At 51.2% G+C, this 24,785-nt stretch overlaps 1 protein-coding gene and 1 non-coding gene across 5 annotated transcripts in view; one reads left to right on the top strand and one right to left on the bottom strand.

Moving 5' to 3' along the window:
- The window catches only part of PRKAG2 (protein kinase AMP-activated non-catalytic subunit gamma 2), a 282,508-nt gene that overhangs the window by 162,667 nt on the left and 95,056 nt on the right, over positions 1–24,785 (top strand). For 2 of the 4 annotated variants that reach the window (XM_029233295.1, XM_029233294.1), the window contains exon 4: positions 12,065–12,276. In XM_029233295.1, the coding sequence (XP_029089128.1) occupies positions 12,065–12,276 (212 nt within the window). Of the gene's footprint in view, positions 1–12,064; positions 12,277–24,785 lie in introns of those variants that run through there. The other 2 variants (XM_029233300.1, XM_029233298.1) reach the window with 2 other exon arrangements.
- On the bottom strand, positions 5,149–5,281 carry LOC114902131. Its single transcript, XR_003795366.1, has one exon. It is a non-coding gene; the product is annotated as a small nucleolar RNA SNORA68 (small nucleolar RNA).

Below are 24,785 nucleotides of genomic sequence, written 5' to 3'. Positions count from 1 at the left end.
CTGGTCTCACACACACCCGCCACCCATCTCACCGGCTTCTCACACCCAGAAGGCCTGGCGGGTGGTGTCAGATGGTGTGTTGAGTCAACAGAGCCATAGGAGAGCCCTCGTTGGAGTCCCGTGGCAGCGGCCGCCGCCAGCACCCCGCGGAGGGGAGGGAAGGGGAGGGGAGGGATGCCTGCTCTGGCCGGCAGCCACCTGGCCTGCTGGGCGCCCAGCGGGAGGCCAGAGCGGGCATCACACTCACCCATAAGCCGGCTCCCCGGCTCCAGGCCTCAGCCTCCTCTGCCTGCTGGGCAGAACGAGGCTTTCCAAAGTGGTGGTTTGCAAACCGCTCCCTGGCCCACAGGCCATCAGTCCTGGTAGAGAGGTGCGTTCCAGACGCCTTGCGGGCTGCACATCTGGAAATGACCGCACACACCTCGGGGAGGGGACGGGGCTCGGAGCCCTTCCTAGGTCCCCATGGCCCATCCCCCCCCTTACTGAGTCCAGCATGGAGAAGTGGGGAGGTTAAACAGCCCAGAAGCCACCCAAAGGGGGGCCACCAAGCACGGCAGGAGGGACCGCGCTCCACGAGCCGGGGGCGCCCGCAGTCTGCGCCAGGGGAGCTAGCATCAAGGGTTCTGAGTGTTTCCAACATACAAATTGCAGAGAGTGTAGGAATAACTCAAGGTACAATTTCAGATTTTAAAAAGTCCGCCCTGGGAGCTTCCGAGTGGCAGGTTTCCCCGTCAGCTGGAATAATAAACAGGTGATGGGCAGTGAACAACCAGGAATTCCTGTCCTGTGGCAGGGACAGCCACAGAGGGTTGGTGTCCCAGGCACAGAGAAGGGAGGCCCGCCTCAGAGCCCCTGGTCAGCACGGGCGCGCTTTCAGGCAGAGGCTCTGCTGACTCTTGAAGAGGCCCCGTCTTCCCCCTCCCTGTACAGAACTGTAGTCCCGTCTCAGCAGGGCCAATTCCAAGTGTACCCTCAAACCAGATCCACCGATTCACATCACAGCGAGTACCGGCAGGCTGGCTTTGCCAGGACAATTTGCCTGGACGATGCTGTATTATAAACAGGCATCTCAGAGAGATCAAGGTCAGAGAGACCTGTCTGAACTTGCATAGAGGCTAGTCCTGACCTAAGGGCACATCTGAGCAGCGCAGGGCACGAGGAAGGCTCCTGCCCAGAAATATTCGGGCCCCATCTGTGGCCAGTGTCAGAAAGCCTTGACCCTGCCCCCGGGCACCTCGGCACCAGCCAGCGAGTATGAAACTCCATGGCCTCCTGCTGAGTTACTGTCCTTCCTTTATGTGCTGTCAGGAAATGACAGTCACCACACTGACTGAGGACAGACTGCCCTCCCCCTCTCCCAAACCCAGCATGTCTGAGTCAGGGCTGGCCACCACCCCCTCCACCCTGTGCAGCCTGTGGGCGTATTTGGGGTGGCTGGCGGGCACGGGGAGAGGAGCCTGCATGCGGTGGTGTGGGTACCCCGAGTGCCACCTTCCCAGCTCTGAGCCCATGCACCTGCCGTGCCCCCATGGGAACGTGCACTCTTTCCTCTCACCTACACAGACGGTCTTCTGCCCTGACACTCATGCTGGCGAGTCGGAGTCTGAACCCTCTCAGAGCTCAGGGAAGGTGCCCGCCTGGGTGTCTGAAGACCCGTGTCATCGCCGTGCATGGTCCAGCTTCCGTCCTAGCTGTCGCCCACGGGCCTGACACATCATCTCTCAGGGCCTGCGTTTCATCACTGCCGTGCATGGTCTAGATTCCGTCCTAGCTGTCGCCCACGGGCCTGACACATCATCTCCCGGGGCCTGCGTTTCCTCCACTGTAAAATGAGGTCATGAAACATTTGTCCACTAAGGTGACCCACCACCGTTTCCACCGCTCCGATTCACTTGGTGGGAGCCACCCTGACTCTGTCACATTCGGCTGCATTAACCTGTGTGGTACCAGAGGATGCCTCTTACTTTTGTGATTCCACAGAGACCAGCATCAGAGGGCACTGGCGTAGCTATTTCCCCTACATTGTCAAATCCTTAGCAAATTGTTTTTTAGAAACTGCTTTATATGGGAACCGATTGTTCTAGAATCTCTCCCTCTTACAAAGCCACTGAGGGTTGTTGTTGTTTTTTTTTCTCGTCCGTTTGCCAAGGATTGCCTTTGAGGTTCCACATCAAAAGGCACGTATGCTCTTATCTTTTGCTGTAGTGAAGTAGCTAGGGTTACATTTGGGGGCCACGAAGCAGAACTCAGGCCTCCAGAGGAGCATGAAAAGGGTACAGCTCTTCTAAAGGCCAGGCAGACACCAGAGGCTGGACCAGACTGCTGGAACTGATCCAAAGTCACCCCTGTGAATGCCCACGACATTCCCCCCACCACTGTTTCTGTTTCGTTTTCTTTTGCCGGTTTACCCATGCAAACATCGACACGCTAGAGCCAGCTACTTAATAACTAGGTCCAGAATGCTGTTGGGTATACAAAGCCCTGTGAAACTGCAGCGTTTCCTGCATTTCTTCTAGGAGAATAAGAACCTTAGAAAATGTCCTAAAAGAGTTTGTTTTCTTAGAAGAAAGAATTTTTCACCTACCACGTTGCCATCATGCTTTGACGGACTCCAAAATGACTTCCGTCTCCAACAGATTTCGGATAGTTTCAATTATAGAAGATTGTAAAACAGACTCTTAGAGTCTATAAGCAAAACTTGCAGCCCCGAGCCTTATTCCAATTAATATATGAACTGAGAGTAAGCTCAGGTATGGCCAGAGTCAAAGCCATTGGATGTAAAGTTATCCAGGCCCATTTCTGGAGAAGAGTCCAAAAACTCTACCCCTGAGAGAGGGGCCCTGGTGGAGTGGACGGGGTAGAGGGGACACCAGGAGAGCATCTTCTAGGAAATGGGTGATTCTGGAGCGTCTGGAGCAAGGTCTCAAAGCAGCCAAGCTAGAAAGGAGCGGGGGCCCTTGGGACGAGACGTAATTCAAGGGAGTCTCTGCGTGAGACTGGCCTGGGCTGCAGGAAGAATAGTTTCCATCAGAGGCCAGGCAGGGAACTCAGAAAGAAGAGAATTTGCTTGCGAAGAAGGGAGCTGTGAGAGAGAGAGGGCTGAGGCCTCATTCCACGGGCCACGAAGAATGGGAACTAGAGTTACTTTAGAAGTCTCTTATCTGTAAAATGAGGAGGTTGGATGGAATGAATGGTTCCAAACTTGTCTGGCCACCTGTATCACCTGGGGAACTTCAGAAATGCAGGTTCCCAGACCCACTCAACAGAATCCTTAGGACCTGAGACTGTGTATTCTCCGAGCTGCCCGGTGACCCTGCTCAGCCGGGTTTGAGAACTGTGGGGCGAGAGCCTCTCAGCTGACCCGGTGACTCAGGCGTCCTGCCCAGCATGTTGGGTCAGACTCCGGGGATGGAGACGGGGGACTGCCCAGACCAAGGGTCTTGAGCCAAGCCTTCCCATGGGAAACAGAGGCAGAAAGTTATCCAAAGTTCAGTGGAAAAGTTATGGGGACTCTTCAGGGATACTCTGCCCAGAGCCTCAGAGCAGACCACCGCCGGGCTGGGACAGACCCAGGCCACACACGAGCCGTGCCCGGGGTGGGCGGCCCAACCACCCAGGGACACCCCGGCCCACGGAGGCCGGAGAAGTGTGGTTTCCCCTTGAGTAGAGTTCAAGCCCCTGAAAGTCCAGCTGCCACCGGACATGGGTGGTTCCTTAAAATCAAGAAGGACCTAGAAACCTACCATCGAGCCTCAGACCTCAGGTCAAGCCTGTGCCCAGGATTCACCAGGGTCTCAGGTTTGGGCCCGAATTTCCTGATGGTGCAGCTTCCTATTTAGACACGGGGCTCACACTGCCTTTGTATTTCCCAGGCTCCCGTAGGTTACTCTGAAAGACACCGCAGGGAGGAGCGAGGCGGAGATTTCCTTTCCTTCCAGAGTTCCCACCTCGGGTTATTCCCCCCACCTCCTTGGCTGTCCTGCCCTGCTGAGTCAGTTAGCAGCTCCAGGCTAAATTTCATCCCATCAGGCATCATGCGTCATTCGGCGTGCTCGGTGGACACAGTGGTGAGCCTGTGGTCTGGGAATTCACAAAGAGGCACAGGGGCCCATCCACGGGTGCCTCCACCTGTACCGCGATGGCGTGTCTGGAGTGTTGCAGACCTTCCTCCTGGACAGGGCCTGGCTCAAGCCAGCCCGTCCTCGCCCCATCCTCTCCGGACCTGAGTAATGGTTGCTTGGACCGAGGCTGGTGAGGCCTCAGGGTGCTTGTTGCGACCCTAGAATGGATCTGCTGACCAGCTCTGGGGAACTGCCTCTGCACCTTTGGTCTCATTGACATCAGCCCTGGGTGGGAACACACTGGTGTCTGAGGGACATCAGCGGTGCACCTTTACACGAGGACTGCTCTCCACAGGGCAGCCCGGACCCCAGAATGTGCACACCCTGCTTGTCTTTCTTCTACTGCCCGAGGCCTTCCGTCCCTCCTAACGTCCCTCTCTGTGGCATGGTCCCTTAGCAGCAGGGGTCCCTGCCTCTCCCTGGCCGGGGCATTTTGTTTGACACACGCTGTCTGTATCACCATCCTCCCATGACCCTCGTCACCATCCCTCCAAAGTTAGGAACGATACCCCCCCATCTCTGTGATGCGTAGTTAGTTGTTTTTAAAGCCACAATGTAAGCAAACCCCCATCCAGTGTAAATTGAAAATCTGTTCTTCTCACTCCGTGCTCTTGGAATGATGGTCAGCAAGGACGTTTAAGATCAAGAACAAAATGAATTTTTTCTTTCTCTTTTCCTTTTTTTCTGAGCACCGGGTTTTCCCAGTGAGTTTTATTTGGGCAGACCTGGGGACGGGGCGGCCCTGCATCTAAAAGAAGGTGTTGGGCCTCTTGGTGGCGAAGCGTGGCTTGTGCCGGCGACGGAGGACCCGGTGGGGCAGTGGGAATTGGATCTTGGAGTCGTGGAACTGTTTGACTGCTGGTCGGTGGCACCTTGCTGGCTGCGATCTCCTCCCCCTTCACGATCTGGATCGATTGGGCCCGGGCACGGTGCCGGGAGCCCATGCCTCGGTCTGCAGGTATCAGGAGGGGGGCACTTGGGGAACGAGTGGCCACAGCATCTGGTCCCAGCAGGTACTGGCTACCAAGTGTGTAGAACCTCCAAATTCACTTTGAGGGGCACGGCTGCAGCCCCCCAAAGGCGACAAGATCCACTTACTGTTAGCATCTCTGTTGAAACCGCTGTTACAAGAAACAGCAGTTCTTGGGTTTAGGTGCTTGGAAAATGAATTTTTTCATTTTGGTTTTTCTTCCTTGGTATTTCAGACCCAGCCTCGTTAGCCAAGTGCTAACATGCGTGAAAAGGGCTGGTGCCTGAGGAAGGGCGGAGGGAGGGGGGAGCGCATGCAGGTGCACACCACACGGCCATCTTGTCTACCTGGTTTATTTTTACAAAATGGGGTTGGCTAGTTAGTGGTGAGACTAGGCCTGGATCTTCAGGCTCCTGAAATGCAAGCCTGTCCTCTGCATCGCTCTGCTGGCCCCTGTTCGCTTTCTTCCAGTGGCACCGCCGTTCTCCTCTCTCCCCTTCTTTCCAGGCGTAGCTCAGGCCAGCACAGCCTGGCCCTGTGAAGTCACCAGCTCCTGGCTCCCTGGTGTCTGGAGCCACTGGCCTGGTGTCTGGTGTGGCTGCCAGAGTCGTTTCTGTTCACTCACTGAGCCTATTCACGGGCCCTGGCTGCAGCCTCAGGAGGCTCGGAGGCATTGTTCTCTCAGAGGCTGACAGCGGCGCCAACAGAGACCTCAAGGAGCCGGGGAAGGAGGGAGAGGCTTCTCGGAAGAACAAGACAGGGGAACCTGTGTGTCCTTCTTGGTTTTGTTGCCACAGCTCCGTGCTGTCTGGGCCCATGGGAAAGTTGTCTTAATCAGAGGTGGACCCTTTTCATTCTCCGGAGTTGAGGCCCAGCTCTTCCGGGTGTGTCCGTGGGACGTCCCCGCCCCTCCAGCCATTTCTCCGAGCGCCTCTGGTTTTGGCCTTACAGGCATTTCACTCTTGGTGCTCACTGAGTGTTGCTGTTGGTGTTGGTGCTGGTTTTCCTTTTGTCCCGTTTCCTCCAGCCAGACTGAAAGGTGGGACTTGTCTGCTGCATCTTGACCTGGCCCATAGCAGCTGGCCAATCGGACACATGGTTCTCCTGAGAGACTGAGTTTGGCAGTTTATCCTACAATTAGGAAATAAATTGGGACTGGAGCCTTGACTGCGGCCTCACGGAAGACTCCAACCCCAAACCATCCAACTAAGCTGCTCCCAAATTCCTGACACACTGAAACTGTGCGAATTAATAAACATTTATTGTTGTTTTAAGTCAAAAAGAAAAAAAGCAATAAAACAAAAAGAAAGAAATTGGTCTCTTTAAAAGGAATGGGGGGACTTCCCTGGTGGCGCTGTGGTTAAGAATCCACCTGCCAATGCAGGGGACACGGGTTCAGGCCCTGGTCCGGGAAGATCCCACATGCCGCGGAGCCACTAAGCCTGTGCACCACAACTCCTGAGCCTGCATGCCACAACTACTGAAGCCGGGGCACCTAGAGCCTGTGCTCCACAACAAGAGAAGCCACCGCAATGAGAAGCCTGTACATGCACCGCAACAAAGAGTAGCTTCCGCTCGCCGCCAATTGGAGAAAGCCCGTGTGCAGCAACGAAGACCCAACACAGCCATAAATAAATAAATAAATAAAAACAACAACAACAAAAAGTAGGTTAAAAGTGATGGAGGATTGTGTCAGCATTACCCCATTTTTCCCTTTATTGTGACACCAATACTCAAAAAAAGAAAAATGATTTAGGTATATCGTGCTTACCTGGCCCCCTTTCCTTTCATAAGACAGCTTTCCCCCCACTGGTAAAGTGGCATAAGTGTGAGCAGAAGTCCCCTCTCTGGTGAAAATGTCTCTACTCTTTCTGGCTGGCACGGAAGAGAAAACATCTTTGAAGGCACCCATCCTCGCCCCGCCAACGCTGCCCCGCCACCGCAGGGAGGCCCCCTGTGCCTCCCGCGTCCCCTCCCGTCCTTCAGCAACACCAGCGTCCCTCCAGGCACCCATGCTTCCCTCCTCTTGGCCTGTGGAACCATGCTTTCTGGAAGGGTGACTCGCACACCCAAAGTGTGATTCTAAGTGTTTGTGTTCCTTCCCTGGACGATATTCCAGTTTAATCATGGAAAAAACAGTCTAGAATTTGGGTCCGGCTGTGACCTCTGCCATTCACTCCCTAAAGTGAATGGATCCATAATTTTTCTAAGCCCCAATTTCTTCACCTGTGAAGTGGGGTCATAAACCTGCCCCCTTTCTCTCATTCGGGGTGGGGGGGTGGGAGCTGCTAGGAGTGTGTCCCAGCACTTTGTAACCAGTAAGATGGTATCATAAGACTCCACCCTCTTAGAGATGTTTCAGGTTTCAGTGCAAAGAGGGGGCGAGTTTTTGGTTCTAGGAAAGTTCTTTCCCCGTACCCGAAGCTACACACATTCCGAATCCACACAGCATTTTACCTGTCCCCTCCTCCACCCCCACCCACCCCCATAGTCCAGGGTATCGTCCTGTTTCCCAGCAGGAATCACCTGCTCTGGGAAGGGAGGAGAGAGGAAGTAGGAGACCAGGTGGAAAGGTGGATGCATCTCTTGAACTTGGAAAGATTTCCATGAGAGGAGCATCCCTGAGGGACGTGGAGTTCCATTTGGTTCCACCAGAAACAGACTGTTCCCACCACCGGCTGGAAAGCCCGGCATCTTCTCCTTATCCTGGGCAGCTCCCCGAGGCTGTGTGTGTCTAGGGCGCGTCCTCTGCATCCAGCCGTCCCTTTTGCCCTCTGTGGGGACCGGGTCAGGATCGCCCTGGTGCTCGTGTGGGATGAGATCCGGCGGACACAGAAGCTGCCGTCGGGGCTTCAAGGAGCCGTCTTAGGTAGCAAGCTGCTTCGTCACAGTCTCTAATTCTTCGCACTTGAGAAACGAACGTTCTGTCCCAAGAACTAGCCAGGAGTTCCACCAGCTCTGAAAGTCCCCCCACAATGGCCACTAGGCTTCATCCTGAAGACTGTCCTAAGGGGGACAGCGTCCTACAGAGAGAAGGGGAAATGGGGAGAGTTGAGGGGGAGAGTGGGCCTGGGCGGGAGCAGGCCCTGTCCTCCGTCTGGCCGGAGCCAGCTGGGCGCCAGGATCAGGGTGCGGGCGCTTCCAGACAGTGTTAGCCGGCCTCTTGCCTCAACAGCAGAACAGTGGCTGAAAAAAGGAATTTTCTGAATAACAAATACGTCATTCGTGTGATATTAAACATCATATTGAAGAATAGCAAAGGGCCCTCCGTGATCCTCTTCCCTGCCGGTCGTTCCCATCACCAGATGCAGCCCGTGTTTCCAGATCCTCCCAGGCACTCTGGGCGAGTGCAGACGGTGGGATGCAGGTGTACAGGTTCTTCCCCGTCTGTGAAACTCTAAATGGATCCTTCTATGCAGACGGCTCTGCGGTTTGCTTCCTTCACTTACCCCTCTGTCTGGGAGATGAGAAGGACGGTGGGGCTTGCCGTGTTCCCTAGGGAAGAAGGCTGTGGACGTGCAGTGCGTTATGTAGCCTCTTCCTGCTGGTGAGCACCTGTGTCTCAAGCTCTGCTCTGAAGCACCAGGGAGGTGGATGACCCCAGACACCGGCTGGTTAGTGCTGACACGAATACGTCTGACGCACGAATGCCCAGTAGCAGAATGGCTGGGGAAGAACTTGTGTTTGTAGTCGTGAGAGATGCTGCCGAAATGACCCCTCAGGGGCACCGATTTCCTCTGGCCTCGGAAAATTCCCCCGCGGGCCTGGAGCAGGGTTGCTGCCAGATGGGGACGGGTCTAGACTGAGCCCTGCGAGACAGAGTAGGGTCCACCCCACCCTGGTGATTTTTGCTGCTGGTTGAGGGTGTGGAGATCACTGGGGCTGCTTGTCCTTTATGTGAAGAGCTCAGGCCCCCGAGGGACTCCGCCTGAGGGGTCCCTGCGGGTTGTCAGGATGTGGTCAGTGGCACAGGCTTTTGAGCCTAAGAGCCACCCCCCTCAGTCCAGCTCTCTTTCCCCCTCTGTTCGGTCTGCAGCACAAACCCCGAATGCAGGGAACACCCCAAAGAAAGCACAGGAAGGGCCTCTGTGTCCAGTGGCCCAGGCGAGAGTTGGGAGCAGGGACCAGGACGTTTCCCGCTGGACCGTGGCGCCTACGCGGGCTGTCACAGGAGCCAGTGAAGGCCACGCCACCACCCCTGGGGCCTGAGGCCCGCGAGGTGCCCGTCCACAAACAAAGCAGCCCGAGGGCTTCCTTCTCCCATCCGGCACAGCCCCCTGAGAGGCTCGGGCCCGCCCCAGCCTGGCCCGTGGCCTCACTCCTGCTCCGTGGGTATCACCCACAGTCTGGCCTGCCTGCCAGAGCACCTGCATCTCCCCCTGCAGAGCTGCTGGACCATCAGATCTCCAGCTGCTCGGGGTCCCCAGTCTCCGTCCTCCCCTCCTCACTCCCCCAGCCCCATCTCCAAACGGGCCTTGCTTCTCAAGACCTTTGGGGCCTTTGCTCTTAGGGGCCTTTCACGTCATAAGTCTGGAGACCTTCAAAACCGTGGTGACAGCATTCTACCTCCTGATTTCACCTGGAGCTCCCCCCAGGTCAGCCTGGGGCCCGGGCGGCAGGGATCCCCACTTGGCGTGGTTCCGTGGGATAAGAGGTCCCTGGAAAATGACACTCCTCCTTTACCTGGTTGCTCTCCCAATGCGTCTGCCTGGGAAATATGGGAGGGAAGATGCCAACTGAGCTTGAGCCCTGGCCCTGCCCCCTTCTCTTTCTCTGCCTGTTGGGGGCCGGCATTGACCAAGCACCTGCCCCTGGCCCAGGACAGCTCTGGGCCCAAGCACCTGCCCCTGGCCCAGGACAGCTCTGGGCCAATGATGCGTTTGGGGGCCGGGGGGAGGCGCGGGGAGCGGGGAGAGAATTCCATACTTTACATTTGGTTTGGTGTGAAGCAGGCAGCTCGTTGTTCACTCTGGTAGCGCTCGGTACAGACGAAATGTGCTGAGTTCAGGGCTGGGAGGCTCCTAGGGCCGCAGAGTCAGCAGGAGGGAGATGGGATGAGTTAGGCAGCCGCTCTGGGGGGGGTGTGCACAGCGATGGCATGAGAGGACGTGGCACAGAGCGGCACAGAGAAAGAGCCCCAGGCTGGTGGCTCGTAGGCTGACCAGTCTTTGTCAAGGTCAGAAAGAACGAGAGGATGGCCCTTGGACCATGTCTACTGATGTCTTTGCTTTGGCTTGCGTGATTAAGTATTTTTAAATAACCAATTTAAAATAAAAATTTTATTCAGTTACCTATAAATGTGAGAGATCAGACTCAAATCCAGAGTCTGATCTTAGAAAACAAATCAATATCAGGCAATTACTGTATTCATTTCCTAGAGCTGCCGTAACAAAGTACCACAAACTAGGTGGCATAAAACGACAAGTTTTTTTCTCTCACGGTTCCAGAGGCTGGAAGTCTGAAACCAAGGTGTCAGGAGGGCCACGCTCTCTCTGAGACTCTGGATCAAATCCCTGCTCGCCTCTTCTAGCTTCTTTTTGCCTTCTTCCAGTTTTGTGGAGAAATAATTGATACGCATCTCTGTATACGTTTAAGGCATACAGCACGATACTTTGATTTGCGTGTATTGTGAAATCATGATCACAGTGGGTCGGCTAACATCCCTCATTTCTATAGAAACAATAAAAAGAAAAGAAAAAGGAAAAGAACTTTTCTCCCTGTGACGAGCGCTCAGGATTTACTTTCTTAGCAACTGTCCTGTATGTCATACAGCAGTGTTGACTACAGTCGTCATTTTGTACACGACATCCCTGGTACTTATTTATCTTATAACTGGTAATTTGTACCCTTGGATCACCTTCCTCCACTCTTCTAGCTTCTGATGGTCGCCAGCAGCGCTTGGTGTTCCTTGACTCACAGAGGCGTCACTCTGATCTCTGCCTCTGTCATCACATGGCCTTCTCCTCTGTGTGTGTGTGTGTGTGTGTCTGTGTCTGTGTCTGTGTCTGTGTCTGTGTCTGTGTCCTCTCCTCTTATAAGGACACTACACATAGAGTTAAGAGCCCAAACTACTCCAGTATAATCTCAGCTTGATTCCATCTGCAAAGACCTTATTTCCAAATAAGGTCACATTCATAGGTACCGGAGGTTAAGACTTTAACATAGCTCTCTGGGGGTGGGGGAACGCCATTCAGCTCATAACAATGATCTTATGGTGTAGTCAGCTAGGTGTGAGTGAGAAAGGCCCCCAGGATTGTACCAACCCTGTCGAAGTGGACGGCCTGTCACTCTGGCAGAGTCCTGTCCCCAGCCTCCTTGCAGTTCCTTGGTCACCGATCCCCACCCGCTTCCTCCTGGTTCCTGTCTATCTGAGTCTTCACTCTGCAAGGCTCCTTCCTTCCCGAAGCCGCCCCCAGCGTGCATCTTCATGGTGATTCTCACTGCTGCACACTCACGGTGACCATCTTCACGTGGCACATTTTGACAATAACAGCGTGTCTCGTCTGGTCCCCGGTGTATGTTGTCAGGTGACGTCTGCAACCCTGACCTTTGTCTCTGCTGAATACTTCATGAACTTCCTTATGTCTCATCTCGAGTAATATGGGCTCCCCTCCGTGTGCTCTTGGCACCATGCTCTGTAGGGGAGGAGGGGAGATCCAATGGTCTTGGACTCAGTGGCAGAAAATAGCCTCCGAAGTGTGTGTGTAAGAAGTCTTTCACCCCGACAGCTTCTGGATGGCCCCTTCACAGCAAGGGGGCTCTGCCCGCGACTCAAGTCGGATGTCGAGGGGATTTCTGGGCACAGCTGATTCTAAGGGATTAGAAGTCATTGTCTACTAGCTTGTCCCCAGTATTCAGAATTTGATCTTTTATATTCCTGCCATTTGAGATTTTTGGCCCTTGTAGATGGAAGCCCCTTTCCCTGTGTCAGCCAGATTCTAACGGCCCTGTGTGGTTTCCTCCTCAACTTCAGGCCTCTCTTCCTCTCCATCAACACCCACCCAAGTGGCCAAGCAGCACACGTTTCCTCTCGAATCCTATAAGCATGAGCCTGAGCGACTGGAAAATCGCATCTATGCCTCCTCTTCCCCTCCGGACACAGGCCAGAGGTTCTGCCCGTCCTCCTTCCAGAGTTCAGCCAGGCCTCCGTCAGCATCGCCAACACACCATTCTCCCTCCAAATCTGTAAGTCTGGGCCTTCTCCTGGGGGCCGGGCCGCCAGCTATGGGAGGGAGGGCAGAGTCTGTACACAGCTGAAACTAAAGCTGTGCACTCCTGTGACATTTTTGGTACATTTTATCATGAATCACAAACTGAGAAAAAAATGGCGAGAGCACAGTAGGCAAATGGAAACCAAATGAATGGTAACATCTGGAACATGATCAGAAAAAGCTTTTTGCTCTCTTAGCTTCTTTCTTTTTTTTTTTGCGGTACGTGGGCCTCTCACTGCTGTGGCCTCTCCCGTTGCGGAGCACAGGCTCCGGACGCGCAGGCTCAGCGGCCATGGCTCGCGGGCCCAGCCGCTCCGCGGCACGTGGGGTCTTCCCGGACCGGGGCACGAACCCGCGTCCCCTGCGTCGGCAGGCGGACTCTCAACCACTGCGCCACCAGGGAAGCCCTCTTAGCTTCTTTTTAAAAATCAGTCATTTAAAGCTTTCTTTGAATTTATCTTGACTGGGTTACTAAAGTAAAAAGTCATAGGCAAAGCCAAAAAATTGTTTTTTGTAGAAATTTTATTCTAGATTTTAAAGATTTAAAGTCTGACATCATTTGACTTGGGAAGCATTCTCGGAAAGGTGAACCTTTCAAAGCAGAGTGGGATGGTGAAACAGGTGTCTTTGCATCCTTCGGAGGATTGGGACTCGTGGGTATGGATGGAAGAAGCTGGCTTAGCACCAGCGCTTAAACACTCTGCGTTTCAACACCGTGGGCCCTGCGTGTGGGGACCACCATCACCGCCCCCTAGTTCGTGTTGGCTACCACAGACCCTCATTATCATTCCTGTGCCCAGCAAGGACCCGAGGACCGTATCGGTGGAGTCTATCCGGATGGATGTAACTATTTCATTCAGCTGTGGTGTTAGCTCCCTGCGGCTGCTGTAACAAAGGGGCACAAACTGGGGGGCTTAAAACAACAGGAGGCTATTGTCTCACGGTTCTGGAGAGGCTGGAAGGGGGCAATCAAGGTTTCGGCAGGACCACGTTCCCTCTGCAATCTCTGAGGGGGGGAGGGTATTTCCTGGCCTCTCCCAGCTTCCGGTAGCCCCGGGATTTTCTTGGATTGTGGCAGCGTCACTCCACCTCCATCTTCACGTGGCTGTCTTCCCTCTGTCTCTGTCTGTGTCCAGTTTTAAACTCTTACGAGAGCACCAGTCGTGTTGGATGAGGGCCCAACCCAACTCAGTACGACCGCTTCTTGATGACCTCTGCAAAGACCTGATTTCCAAATAAGGTCGCATTCACAGGTATCAGTGGTCAGGACCTCAGCGTAGCGTTTGGGGGGACACCATCCAACCATAACAGTTGCTACCTCTGGGGAGAAAGAAGATGTGTTTGTCATGCAGAGAACCTACTGTGACTCTTCTCCTTGCTCCTCTGATGGTTATTTTATTAGGTGCAAGCTTAGCAGAGTATTGTTTTAAGTGCCGAGGAATAAAATGCAAGGTGTTGTCTCCGCCCTCTAGGGCTTACAGTCTTACTGGGAACAGAATAGCACTCAGATAAAACAGTTCAATAAAAGCGGAAAGTAGGTTGGGTGGGCATCTGGAGTGAAACAAATAGTCCACACTGCAGCGGATGGGAAAGGGAAAATACTGTGGTCTGATAAGGGCAAGGAAGCCTTGGGTGATTGTAGGGTCTAAATAAGGGGAGAGGGGAGGGGAGGGCCTCCTGGAAAAGAAAATTAACCATGGCCTGGGGTGGGAAGGAGTGTGACGTGTAGCATAGGGTAGGAGCTGGGGGTGGGGGGCTGTCTCTGGGAGGTGGGCATCTGGCAGAGATTGGGGACCAGAGGACCGCTCACTAGAGACGTGGAGAGGTGCAGGCCTTGGCCGCTTACAGCTAAGGGCCCAGGAGGAAGGTCATCCATGTTCTTGGGTATGGATGAGAAAAGATCTAGAGGTTTCTGTTTTCCCGGGCATTTAGCAAAGAGATTTGGTCATAGAGATAATAGAACAAATATATCCAAAAAAGGAATGATGCGGCAACCCAAAGATGATCAAAAGCAGGAAGCCACTACTCCCCTCGGGCTGGAGGGACGTGTTGGGAGCCCATCAGATGGGAGGTGGAACCAGTGTGTCTGCCTGGCAGGAGCTGGAACTGCAGAGGAGAAGCAGCCACTGGCCAGAGATGCCATGCGAGGCAGAGGGGTAGAAAGTCTGGCGTCTCCACTGCTTCCTGCCTTCCACCTTGTGCCAAACCTGCCGAGGCGCCAGTGGGCCAAGAGGTCTGGGACAGAAACCCTGGGGGAGGAGGGAGGAGACCGGAGGAGGGAGCCAAGAGGGAAGCGACTGGTCGAGAAGCATCAAGTCTCAAAATGTTGGCTTCTTCTCATGGACCAGGGATAACTGACAGGTTAGCCCCGTGTAAGAAGAGACACCGCATGGACGAGGAGACGGTCATTTCGACTTTAGATCATTTGAAGTGATGGTACGGACGCAGACACAGGGTTTTTCCATGATTGCAGAAGTTCTGTGCTCGGGACAGCCTCTCCCAGTTTAAGTGAGAGAGAATCCAGAGGGCGTTCTGGGTCTGCCCGCTGTGCCCTGCCCCCACCCCAACTGTGACTAGAAAGTGATATTCTTAACTGTTCATACCACACAACTATGAAGCTCTTGGTGAAAACCAGCGAGCCTGGGCCCTTCCAGGCTTTCTGAGGCGGTTCTGGGGCCAGGGAGGAGGGGTTCTCGGCGGTATCCCGTACTCAGCGGTGGGCACGGACCCTGTGCCCTGGTCAGAGCCTGCGATTCCACAAACAGACTGGGGGAACTGATAGCACCGTGAAGTTTCAACAACCGTGCAGATGTCATGGATGGATAAACATGATGGAAACATACAATGGAATAGTATGCAGCCTTGAAAAGGAAAGGAAATCCTGACGGACGCTGCAACGTGGATGAACCTTGAGGACGTTATGCTAAGTGAAATACACCAGTCTTAAAAGGACCGATGTCGTATGATTGCACTTATAGGAGGTCCCTAGAGCCGTCAGGTTCATAGAGACAGAAAGCAAAATGGTGGTCACCAGGGTCTGGATGGGGAGAAATGGGGAGTCAGTGTTTAATGGGGACAGAGTTTCAGTTTGGGAAGATGAAAAAAGTTCTGAAGGTGATGGTGGCGATGGTCACACAACCATATTAATGTACTTGATGCCACTGAATTGTACTCTTAAAAATGGTTAAAAGGATGAATTTTATGTTAAGTATATTTTACCACAGTTTTTTTTCATGATTTAGGAGGCCACAGTTATTTGGACTCCATATACCTTATTGTCCATGATCATTTTACAAAGTTCACCTTGTACAATCTGTTAAGAGGTGCTTCTAGGCAATTTGGTAAAAATAAGTGACATGGGGATGGTAGCTGTCTATTTTAGAAACTATATTCAAAATTTATTTTAAGACGCGTTTAGCAGCACATATGTACAAAACAATTAACGCACTTAGTTTTACCTATATATAGGTTATAAATACAATTTTAGAAAACCCTACACATCTGTATATATCAGTTAATGATAGTAAATCTCTATAGTCTCAAAATATATCATTATGCCCATTATACCTTCACATAACACGTATTTGATTATTCTAATATACTATTAATGCTGATTGAGCAATCCTTTAATTATTATGAATTAGAGACACTTTCGGTTGTATCCTTTCACCACTTTTTTTTAATGATCGAGTCAACACTGCAATGTTTATATAGTTTGAGCTTCAGAAAATCACAATCAAATCGGAATCAAAATCAAATCAGAAAATCAAAACCAAAACACTTATGTTTTGAAATGATCTGTTTCAAAATTGGAAGACAGTGTCCCCACTGGCTACAGACATTAAACAGGGGCCTTCATCATGTGTGAGTTTTATCCCACAAGGCCTCCAGGAGCTTCTTCGGCATGTTGGTCACAGCCTCTGCAGCTGTAGTTTGGCCCAGGTCTCTGCTTTCAGCAGCCCTTGGCAGCAGGGCTGGTGATGGATTCAAGTTCATTTAAGTGTTTCTTTCTAATTGGATTATGTTGACTGTCCTTATGTGCTAAGTTCCTTAAGAGTTTAGCTGATTTCATGCATTCCGTTACTGGCATAATCTTTATAGAGGAATGTGAGCTGCTTAAAGACGTCTATCAGCCTGAAAATATTTAGATATAATTCATCTCTGCCTTTTGGAATAAAAAGATGCTCTCTGTAAACACTGACTTTTATCAAAGCGGATCACTTTTATAAAATCCCTTTTATAATCACTTTTATAAACTTTGTTCCCATGAATTTTATTCTAAAATTGGAAAGGGGATGAGGGTAATGAATTAGTCTTTAGTAGACAGCACTCATTTTATCATTTATTTACTCAGCAAATATTTATGAAGCAACCGCTCGGTGCCAGACACTGTGCTCGGAAAGGCTGATGGGATGACAAGTACGTAAGCGGCTCTTATGAGGCAGGGACAGTGTTCATTTTGTTCACCATTTATTAACAGCACATTTTGCAAGGGAGGGGTTCGGTAAATAGCTGAGGACTCACTGAACAAAGGAAGGAGCTCCTGTCTATTGGGGGGCCACAAACAGGGAAATAGTCGTAATAGAATATTCGATAGAGCCTGAGTAGTTCTCATGGGAGAAAAATCTCCAGTCCAGCGTGAGCACAAACGCCAGGCCCAGGGCTTCCCGGGTGGTGCAGAGGTTAGGGATCCGCCTGCCAATGCAGGGGACACGGGTTCGAGCCCCGATCCGGGAAGATCCCACACGCCGCGGAGCAACTAAGCCCGTGTGCCACAACTACTGAGCCTGCTCTCTAGAGCCTGCGAGCCACGACTACTGAGCCTGCATGCCACAGCTACTGAGCCCATGCAGCACAACTACTGAGCCTGTGCTCTAGGGCCGATGAGCCACGACTACTGAGCCTGCGCTCTGGAGCCCACGAGCCACAACTACTGAGCCCGCGTGCCATGACTACTAAAGCCCGCACACCCAGAGCCTGTGCTCCGCAACAGGAGAAGCCACTGCAATGAGAAGCCCACGCAGCGCAATGAAGAGCAGCCCCTCCTCACTGCATCTAGAGAAAACCCGCGCACAGCAACGAAGACCCAGCACAGCCAAAAATTAACTAATTAATTAATTAAAAAAAAAAAAACAATCCCAGAGGAAGGAAGTGGACGTTTTTAGCAGCAGCAGCAGAGAGCAGTAATCAGCTCTGCATTTTAGGATGGTCCCTCCGGTGGGGTGTGGAAATTAGATTGGATTTGGGTACAGCAGGGGCTCAGATGAGATGCAGTGTGAAATGATCTGGGCCTGGTGGCAGCTGACAGTGGAAAGAAGGGGGCTGGTGTTAAAACGTAGAGAGCTGTTTAAGACGTCAAATTGAAAGGAACTGGTGATGTAGTTATTGATTAGTTGAGGGCAGAAAAGAGAAGAATCAAGGACGATTCCGAAGGTTTTGCCTTGGGAAACTGGATGGGTGGTAGTTGCACTTGCTGGGATAGGGAACAGAGGAGAAGGAGAAGCAGGCTGTGTGTGTGTGCATGTGTGTATGTGAGCACATGGAGGTGTGTATAAGTGGACACACGTGTGTGTTGGCTGGTGATGGTACAACAGGTGCCCGTGGGATAATTAAGTGGAGATGTCCAAAGGGCAACTGGATATGTGAGTCTGGAGCTAAAAATTAAGATTTTAATTAATTTGTTTGTTTATATTTATTTTTTTGACCGCACCATGCGGCTTGCAGCATCTCAGTTCCCCAACCAGGGATTGAACCCGGGCCACGGCAGTGAAAGCCTGGAATCCTAACCACTAGGCCACCAGGGAACTCCCCTGGAAATTAAGATTTTTAAATCATCAGAATGTAGAAGGTAATTTGTGCCATGAGAGTAGATGAAATAATCCGGAGAGATGTATGGTGGTTGAGAAGAAAGCCAGAAGAACGTGGGCATTTGAAGGACAAACAAAGGATGGGGATTCTGAGCTGCCTGGAAGGTAGGCAGAAAACCAGGCAAACACAGTATCACAGAAGCACAAGAACTGTATTTCGTTGTGTTTCATGCACTTGGAGGGCGTGATCAGTGACGTTCCTGGCCATGGACCGTAAGGACTGAGGTCATCGGTAGCCTTGGCAGGAATAGTTTCAAGGGCACGGTCAGGAGCAGAAGCCGTGTGATGTGGGCTGAATGATTAAGAGGTGAAGATGTGGGTCTGTAGTGTAGATGACTTTCCAGAATCCTGACTTCGAGGGGGAAGAGATGGGGCTGTAGCTGGAAGAATGGAGGTGATGGTTTGTTCCCATAAGGATTTAAACACTGACAGGGAACAAGTTAGTAGGAAGGGAGCAGTTAAAGATAGAAGGGGAAAAGCAAGCGTTACATCTGGGCTTGTAAAGGAAATGGGTGAGTTTCCTTAGGAGGTGGGAGCACACGGTGAGCGTATTTGTCTGGAACCAATGGAAGAATCCTCTTCCGTGGGGTCGAAAACTTGATGTGAAGGTATTCAAATGATCGGTCCTGATCCCATTTCCTTTCTACAGCAGTCACGCCCGTCTCCCCCTCATTTTCTTCTAGTAATTTCACTCTTGACCTGTGTCCTCAATCAGAGTACCTAGAAGCAGAGGCTGAGACGGGGTTTCAGATGCAAGTTTGTTTATTTATTAGGAGTGCTCTCAGAAGAAAGCTCTCAGGACCAAGGGAAGGGAAGAAACAAAGCAAAGGTATGGTTTCACATGAGATTTAGCCTCAGCCTGTTAACAGGGCAGCTCTGGAGTGTAAACTGCACCAGAATTTGCTCTGCCTCGAGGCAAGGAAACTGGGCTTTTTTTTTTTTTTTTTTTTTTAATTTATTTTTGGCTGCATTGGGTCTTTGTTGCTGAGCCCGTACTTTCTCTAGTTGCAGTGAGCGGGGCTACTCTTCGTTGCGGTGCACGGGCTTCTCATTGCGGTGGCTTCTCTTGCTGCGGAGCACGGGCTCTAGGCGCGTGGGCTTCAGTAGTTGTGGCTCGCAGGTTCTAGAGCGCAGGTTCAGTAGTTGTGGCATATAGGCTCAGTAGTTGTGGCACGTGGGCTCTAGAGCACAGACTTAGTAGTTGTGGCACACGGGCTTAGTTGCTCCACGGCATGTGGGATCTTCCCGGACCAGGGCTCAAACCCGTGTTCCCCGTATTAGCGGGTGGATTCTTAACCTCTGTGCCACCAGGGAAGCCGCCGAAACTGGGCTTTTGTGTCTTCATATGCCGGCGCCCTTAACTATGGGATGCCCAGGATGAGGGAAATGTACCTGCAGCTGGGATGGGGCCTGTCACCCAAGGACAGTCCTGTAAGGAGGTTGCATGTTTGGGCCATTAGCAGCAGCCCCTGTAGCAACTTGGTGTCCCCAAAACTAGTCACAGGGAACCTAAGACACCTGTTGCAGCCTGGAGTCTCCATTCTCTTCTTCTCTTGCCAGCTTGATTCCTGTAACCAACAGGGGTAGGTACTGTATCCGTTTTTCTACTGCTGAATAACAAACCTCCCCCCAGTTCAGGACAACAACCTTTTATTTAACTCTCCCTTCTGTGGGTCAGCAGTTTGGGTTGGGCATTCTTCTTGGCTCAGCTGTGCTAACTCACACATCTGTGGTCACTTAGCAGGTCACTTGGGGACTGGCTGGACCAGAGTGACCTCAGCCAGAACAGCTTGTCTCTGTTCCATGTGGTCTCCTCCTGCAACCGGCTAGCCTGGACGTGTTCTCATGACCGTGACGGGGCTCCACGAGACAGGGTGCCCCATACCAGGCTTCTTGAGGCTGGGCTCAGAACCGCCCCTCTGTAGCTCCTCCATCCTGGGTAGAATTTGTGTCCTCTCCCCTTGGATCTGGGTTGGGCTTATGACTTGCTTTGGCCCACAGAACGAAATGGAAGTGACAGTCACATTGCAGAGGGCATGGACACAGGGAGATGGGGAGGATGCGGGCCAGTTTTGAAATATACCTCCTGTCTTATCACTTGATTCCAGCAGCTGGATCTGCAGTTGAACACACAATGTGCTCGAGTCTAGAGGCTCATTTATCTATATTTAAGGAGTCTAATTTAGATGGCTAACCTCTCCGAGAGTAACTTCCTGTTAAGCAGACTGCTGCAGTTTGTGTTCCCCAAGCAATAGAGAATCTAAGGTAGATATTAGAGTGCAGGATGTTTATTAGGAAGTGCTCTTAGGATCAACACCTGTGGAGGAGGGAAGGAGGGAAGAAGGACAGAGGGAGAAGTTGCGGTGTGGTGCAGTCTCAACAAAGTCCTCTGCAGACCACAGGGAGCTCCTCAGAGCGGCCCCAAGTTGGGCCAGAGGAGCCAGACCTTTATACCATCATCACCAGTCATTAGATGACAGCTGTCCTAGAAGAGACTTGACCCTGGGCAAGGCAGCTCTCTTCAGCCAAGGGCCATCCTAGCTGATAGTTGAGGGTCACCAATTGGCAGATTCCCAACAGCTGGAGGAAAATCCTTCATTGTTGAAAGGGGATCAGAGTAGTACAGGTGACCCTTGAACACCACAGGTTTGAACTGCATGGGTACACTTCTATGCAGATTTTTGTCAACAGTAAATACTGCAGTACTGCACAGTCTGAGGTCAGTTGAATCCTTGGATACATGACCACAGATATAGAGGAACCATGTATATGTAGAGCTGACTTAAGTTACACTGGATTTTCCACTGTGTGAAAGGTCAGCACCCCTAACCCTCACATTGTTAAGGGTCAACTGTACATCACAGCCTCTGATACATGGACTTATTCTCTATTCTTCCAATTTATGATACCAAGATTCTGGTGGGTGAAAATAAGGGCTATCATATTTCTCCGATGATATAGTTAATATGTAATTGAACTGAAGAAAAAGGTTCAGGATGGTTGGTTGGGACTGAATGAAAAAGGTTTCATTAGGCCCAGGGAGAGAGGAACTAAAGCCCCAAGCCAACAACCAGCACCAGCATCCCAGCGATAGGAGTGAGCCACCACGGAAGTGGATCATCCAGCCCCAGTCAAGCCTTCAGATGAGACCACAGCCCCAGCCCAAACCCGACTAGACACCTGGCAAGAGATCCTGCACCAGGACCACCCGCCAAGCTGCTCATGAACCACTGATCCACAGAAACCATTAAGACATAATGTATTAGTCTGCTGGGACTGCCATAACAAAATATCACAGACTGGGTGACTTAAACAACAGAAATTTATTTCTCACAGTTCTGGGGGCCAGAAGTCCGAGATCAAGGTGTTGACAGGTTTGGTTTCTCCTGAGGGCTCTCTCCTTGGGTGCAGGTGACCATCATCTCTCTGTGTCCTCACCTGGCCTTTCCTCCAAGCACACACAGCCCTGGTGTCTCTTCCTCCTCTTACAAAGACACCAGTTCTATTGGATTAGGGCCCCACCCTTGTGACCTCATGTGACCTTAATTACTTCTTTCTCTTTTTTTTTTTTTTCATTTTTGGCCACGTTGGGTCTTCGTTACTGCGCAAGGGCTTTCTCTAGTTGTGGCAGATGGGGGCTACTCTTCGTTTTGGAGCACAGGCTCTAGGCATGTGGGCTCAGTAGTTGTGGTTCATGGGCTCTAGAGCGCAGGCTCAGTAGTTGTGGCACACAGGCTTAGTTGCTCCATGGCATGTGGGATCTTCCCAGACCAGGGCTCGAACCTGTGTCCCCTGCATTGGCAGGCAGATTCTTAACCACTGCACCACCAGGGAAGTCCCCTTAATTACTTCTTTAAAGGTCCTATCTCCAAATACAATCCCATTGAGGGTTAGGGCTTCAACATATGAATTTGGGGGGCTGGGGGGAAACAATTCAGTCCATAACAGATAATAAAGTATTAATTGTTGTCTTAAGCCCCTGAGCTTTGGGGTGATCTGCTATGTATCAAAAGATAACTGATACTTGTTTGATCTCGTATGTGGGGAAGCAACAATTCAGTGGAGTCAAGAATAGATAATAAACTCAGGAACTTTGGGTTCTTTTAAAAAACTGACCATCTTGTCCCTGAATCAATCTCTAAGATCCCTAGTTTTCCTAGTATGAAAATTTGGAAAGAAATCAGTAACCAATTTTCAAGATTGCTATTTGGAATAATTAGCCCCTTTTTTAAGATGGAAAAGCCCTTTTTAAAAATATTTACGTATTTATTTGGTAGCGCTAGTTCTTAGTTGCGGCTCGCGGGCTCCTTCATTGCGGCACGTGAGCTCCTTAGTTGTGGCTCCAGGGCTCCTTAGTTGCGGCACACAGCCTCCTTAGTTGTGGCATGCAAACTCTTAGTTATAGCATGCATGTGGGATCTAGTTCCCTGACCAGGGATCAAACCCAGGGCCCCTGCCTTGGGAGTGTGGAGTCTTATCCACTGCACCACCAGGCAAATCCCAGAAAAGCCCTTTAAACATCTAAAAATATTTCAAATCACTGGACATTAAGAAGTAGTTAAAAATTTTCTATGCACTACTTTGTTTTATATTTCTGTCTACCATTTAAAATACCAGGTTATGTAACCTAATAAGGTCTTGACGTTAAGACAATCTGCCCAGAAATGGCAAACTAGCGGTTCCATCGTCTGTTACTCACAACAGATTAGATACTTTAAAAATAGTTTGAAAAAAATTCACATTGTATCAAGGAGTAGGCGCTACAGAGGGAACTGATTCAAGATGGGACTGGTTATCACGAGAGCTGGAACTCAGACAAGTGCTGTCTGTGTGTTGGAGAGGCTGGCAGAGAATGTACATTCTGCTAGCTGTCCAGAAGAGGTATTAGCACTAGCATTCCTCCTGTGTTCCTGCAGTGTTGGTGTCCTGACTTCATGAGCGGAAAGAAGGCGGAGCCCAAGTAAGAGAGATGTACTTGGCTGAGAGCTTGGCCCGTATTCTGGGCAGTGGTCTGGGTCTGTGGGATTCTCCTTTACTCTGTTCCCCAGGGTAGCTGAACTCCAAGGAGAGGATATTGGGTCTTTTTACCTCAACATTTTTTTAACGCTTGATAAATGCCCTGCTTCTGTCACCTCCCCAAGGACCCAAGAAGGAACTCATTCCTTCAACAGTTATTTCCCAAGACCCTATCGTTTGCCTGGCACTGAGCACTCAAAGGTGGCTGAGATGATTCCTGCCCTCAAGAGTCTCCCAGCAAGAAGTAAGTCCTGCAGAATCAGGACCCTGAGCTAAAGCACTGGAGGAGCACCTGCCACCTCTTCCCTCATGGGTCACAACCTAACAGATGGGGGATCGGTTTCGAAAGACTCACAGGTCCCACGGCTCTGCCCTTGGCAGTGTTGTGATCACGGAGATACAAGTGTGGGGTAAAAAAATGTAAATCTCCAGTGGTGGATTATTTTGCTGTCTGGGATGATGGCGCCAACCCTTCCCGTGGTTAGATCTGCCATCACGACAGTGGCCACCTTAGGATTCATCTTGAAATTTCCCCCCTGGAGGAGCAATCCCGCCTTCACCTGGCAGAAGCAATGGTTAAAATGTTGGTGTCACACAGAGTTGGGATCTACGCCGGAGTTAATAGCGAGGATATACGAATAGTATCTCTCCCAGGAGGCAGAATCCATCACGATCATCTGTTTCTCTCACTTGGGCTGGTGTGAAGGACGTCACCTAAGTAAGTAACAGGCCAAACGTATCTCTGCTGAAAAAAGTGTCTCAGTCACCGAGTTCTCTAAGCTAGGGGCAGAAGCCACCTTGCAGGGTGTGGCTGAGTGGCTGTGAGATGACAGAGGATGGACAGAGAACGTGGACAACTTTGTCAAGAAGTTTGGCCTGAAGACGAGCTGTGAGCAAGGGCTGTAGCTGGAGGGGGTTCCAGAAGGGCATTTCTTTTGAAGACGTGTGTGTCTTACGCATGTGAATATGCTGGCGAAAGGAGTTACAAGCTCCTGAACCTTCGAGGCCTCTCTCCCCGTGCCTCTGTTTGAAAGGAAGATAGTGTTTAGTTCACAGGATAGCGATAAGGATCAAATGAAATAATCTGTGTAAAGTTACCCAAGGGCTCCTGAGCTAGGCTTGAATTGAATTGAATTGAATTGAATTGAACCAAGGCAATTGGGTTCCAAAACCCATGCTCTTGCTCTGGTTTTTCGCTACCTCTTGAGACGTCCCAGACTCTCAGCCTATCCATTGCACACTGACTCAGCATCTTAGCCCGTACCCCTAATTCAGGGCTTTGCACACTCTGGCCCATGGGCCAAACCTGGCCCATTGTTTTTGTCATTAAAGTTTTATTAATATGTGGCCACAATTATTCGTTTATACGTGTTCTTTAGCTGCTTTCATGCTACAACAGCAGACGTGAGTAGTTGCAACAGAGACTGGGTGGCCTTCAAAGCCTGAAATATTTACTACCTGACCTTTTTTCAGAAAAAAATAATAATAATAATGCCAGCTTCTGACTAATCTGTCCCTGAGCTTCCCTTTACTACCTCCCAAATTAGTTGCTAAGACATCCTGTGCAAAGTGGCAGAATGAGACTAGTCCTCAAAAAGGC

The sequence above is a fragment of the Monodon monoceros genome, unplaced genomic scaffold, assembly GCF_005190385.1.
Source record: "Monodon monoceros isolate NGI ecotype Baffin Bay Population unplaced genomic scaffold, NGI_Narwhal_1 Super_Scaffold_2, whole genome shotgun sequence".
Lineage (NCBI taxonomy): Eukaryota > Metazoa > Chordata > Mammalia > Artiodactyla > Monodontidae > Monodon > Monodon monoceros.
The sequence above is the reverse complement of the archived record's forward strand: the minus strand, read 5'-3'. Positions and strand labels throughout refer to the sequence as shown.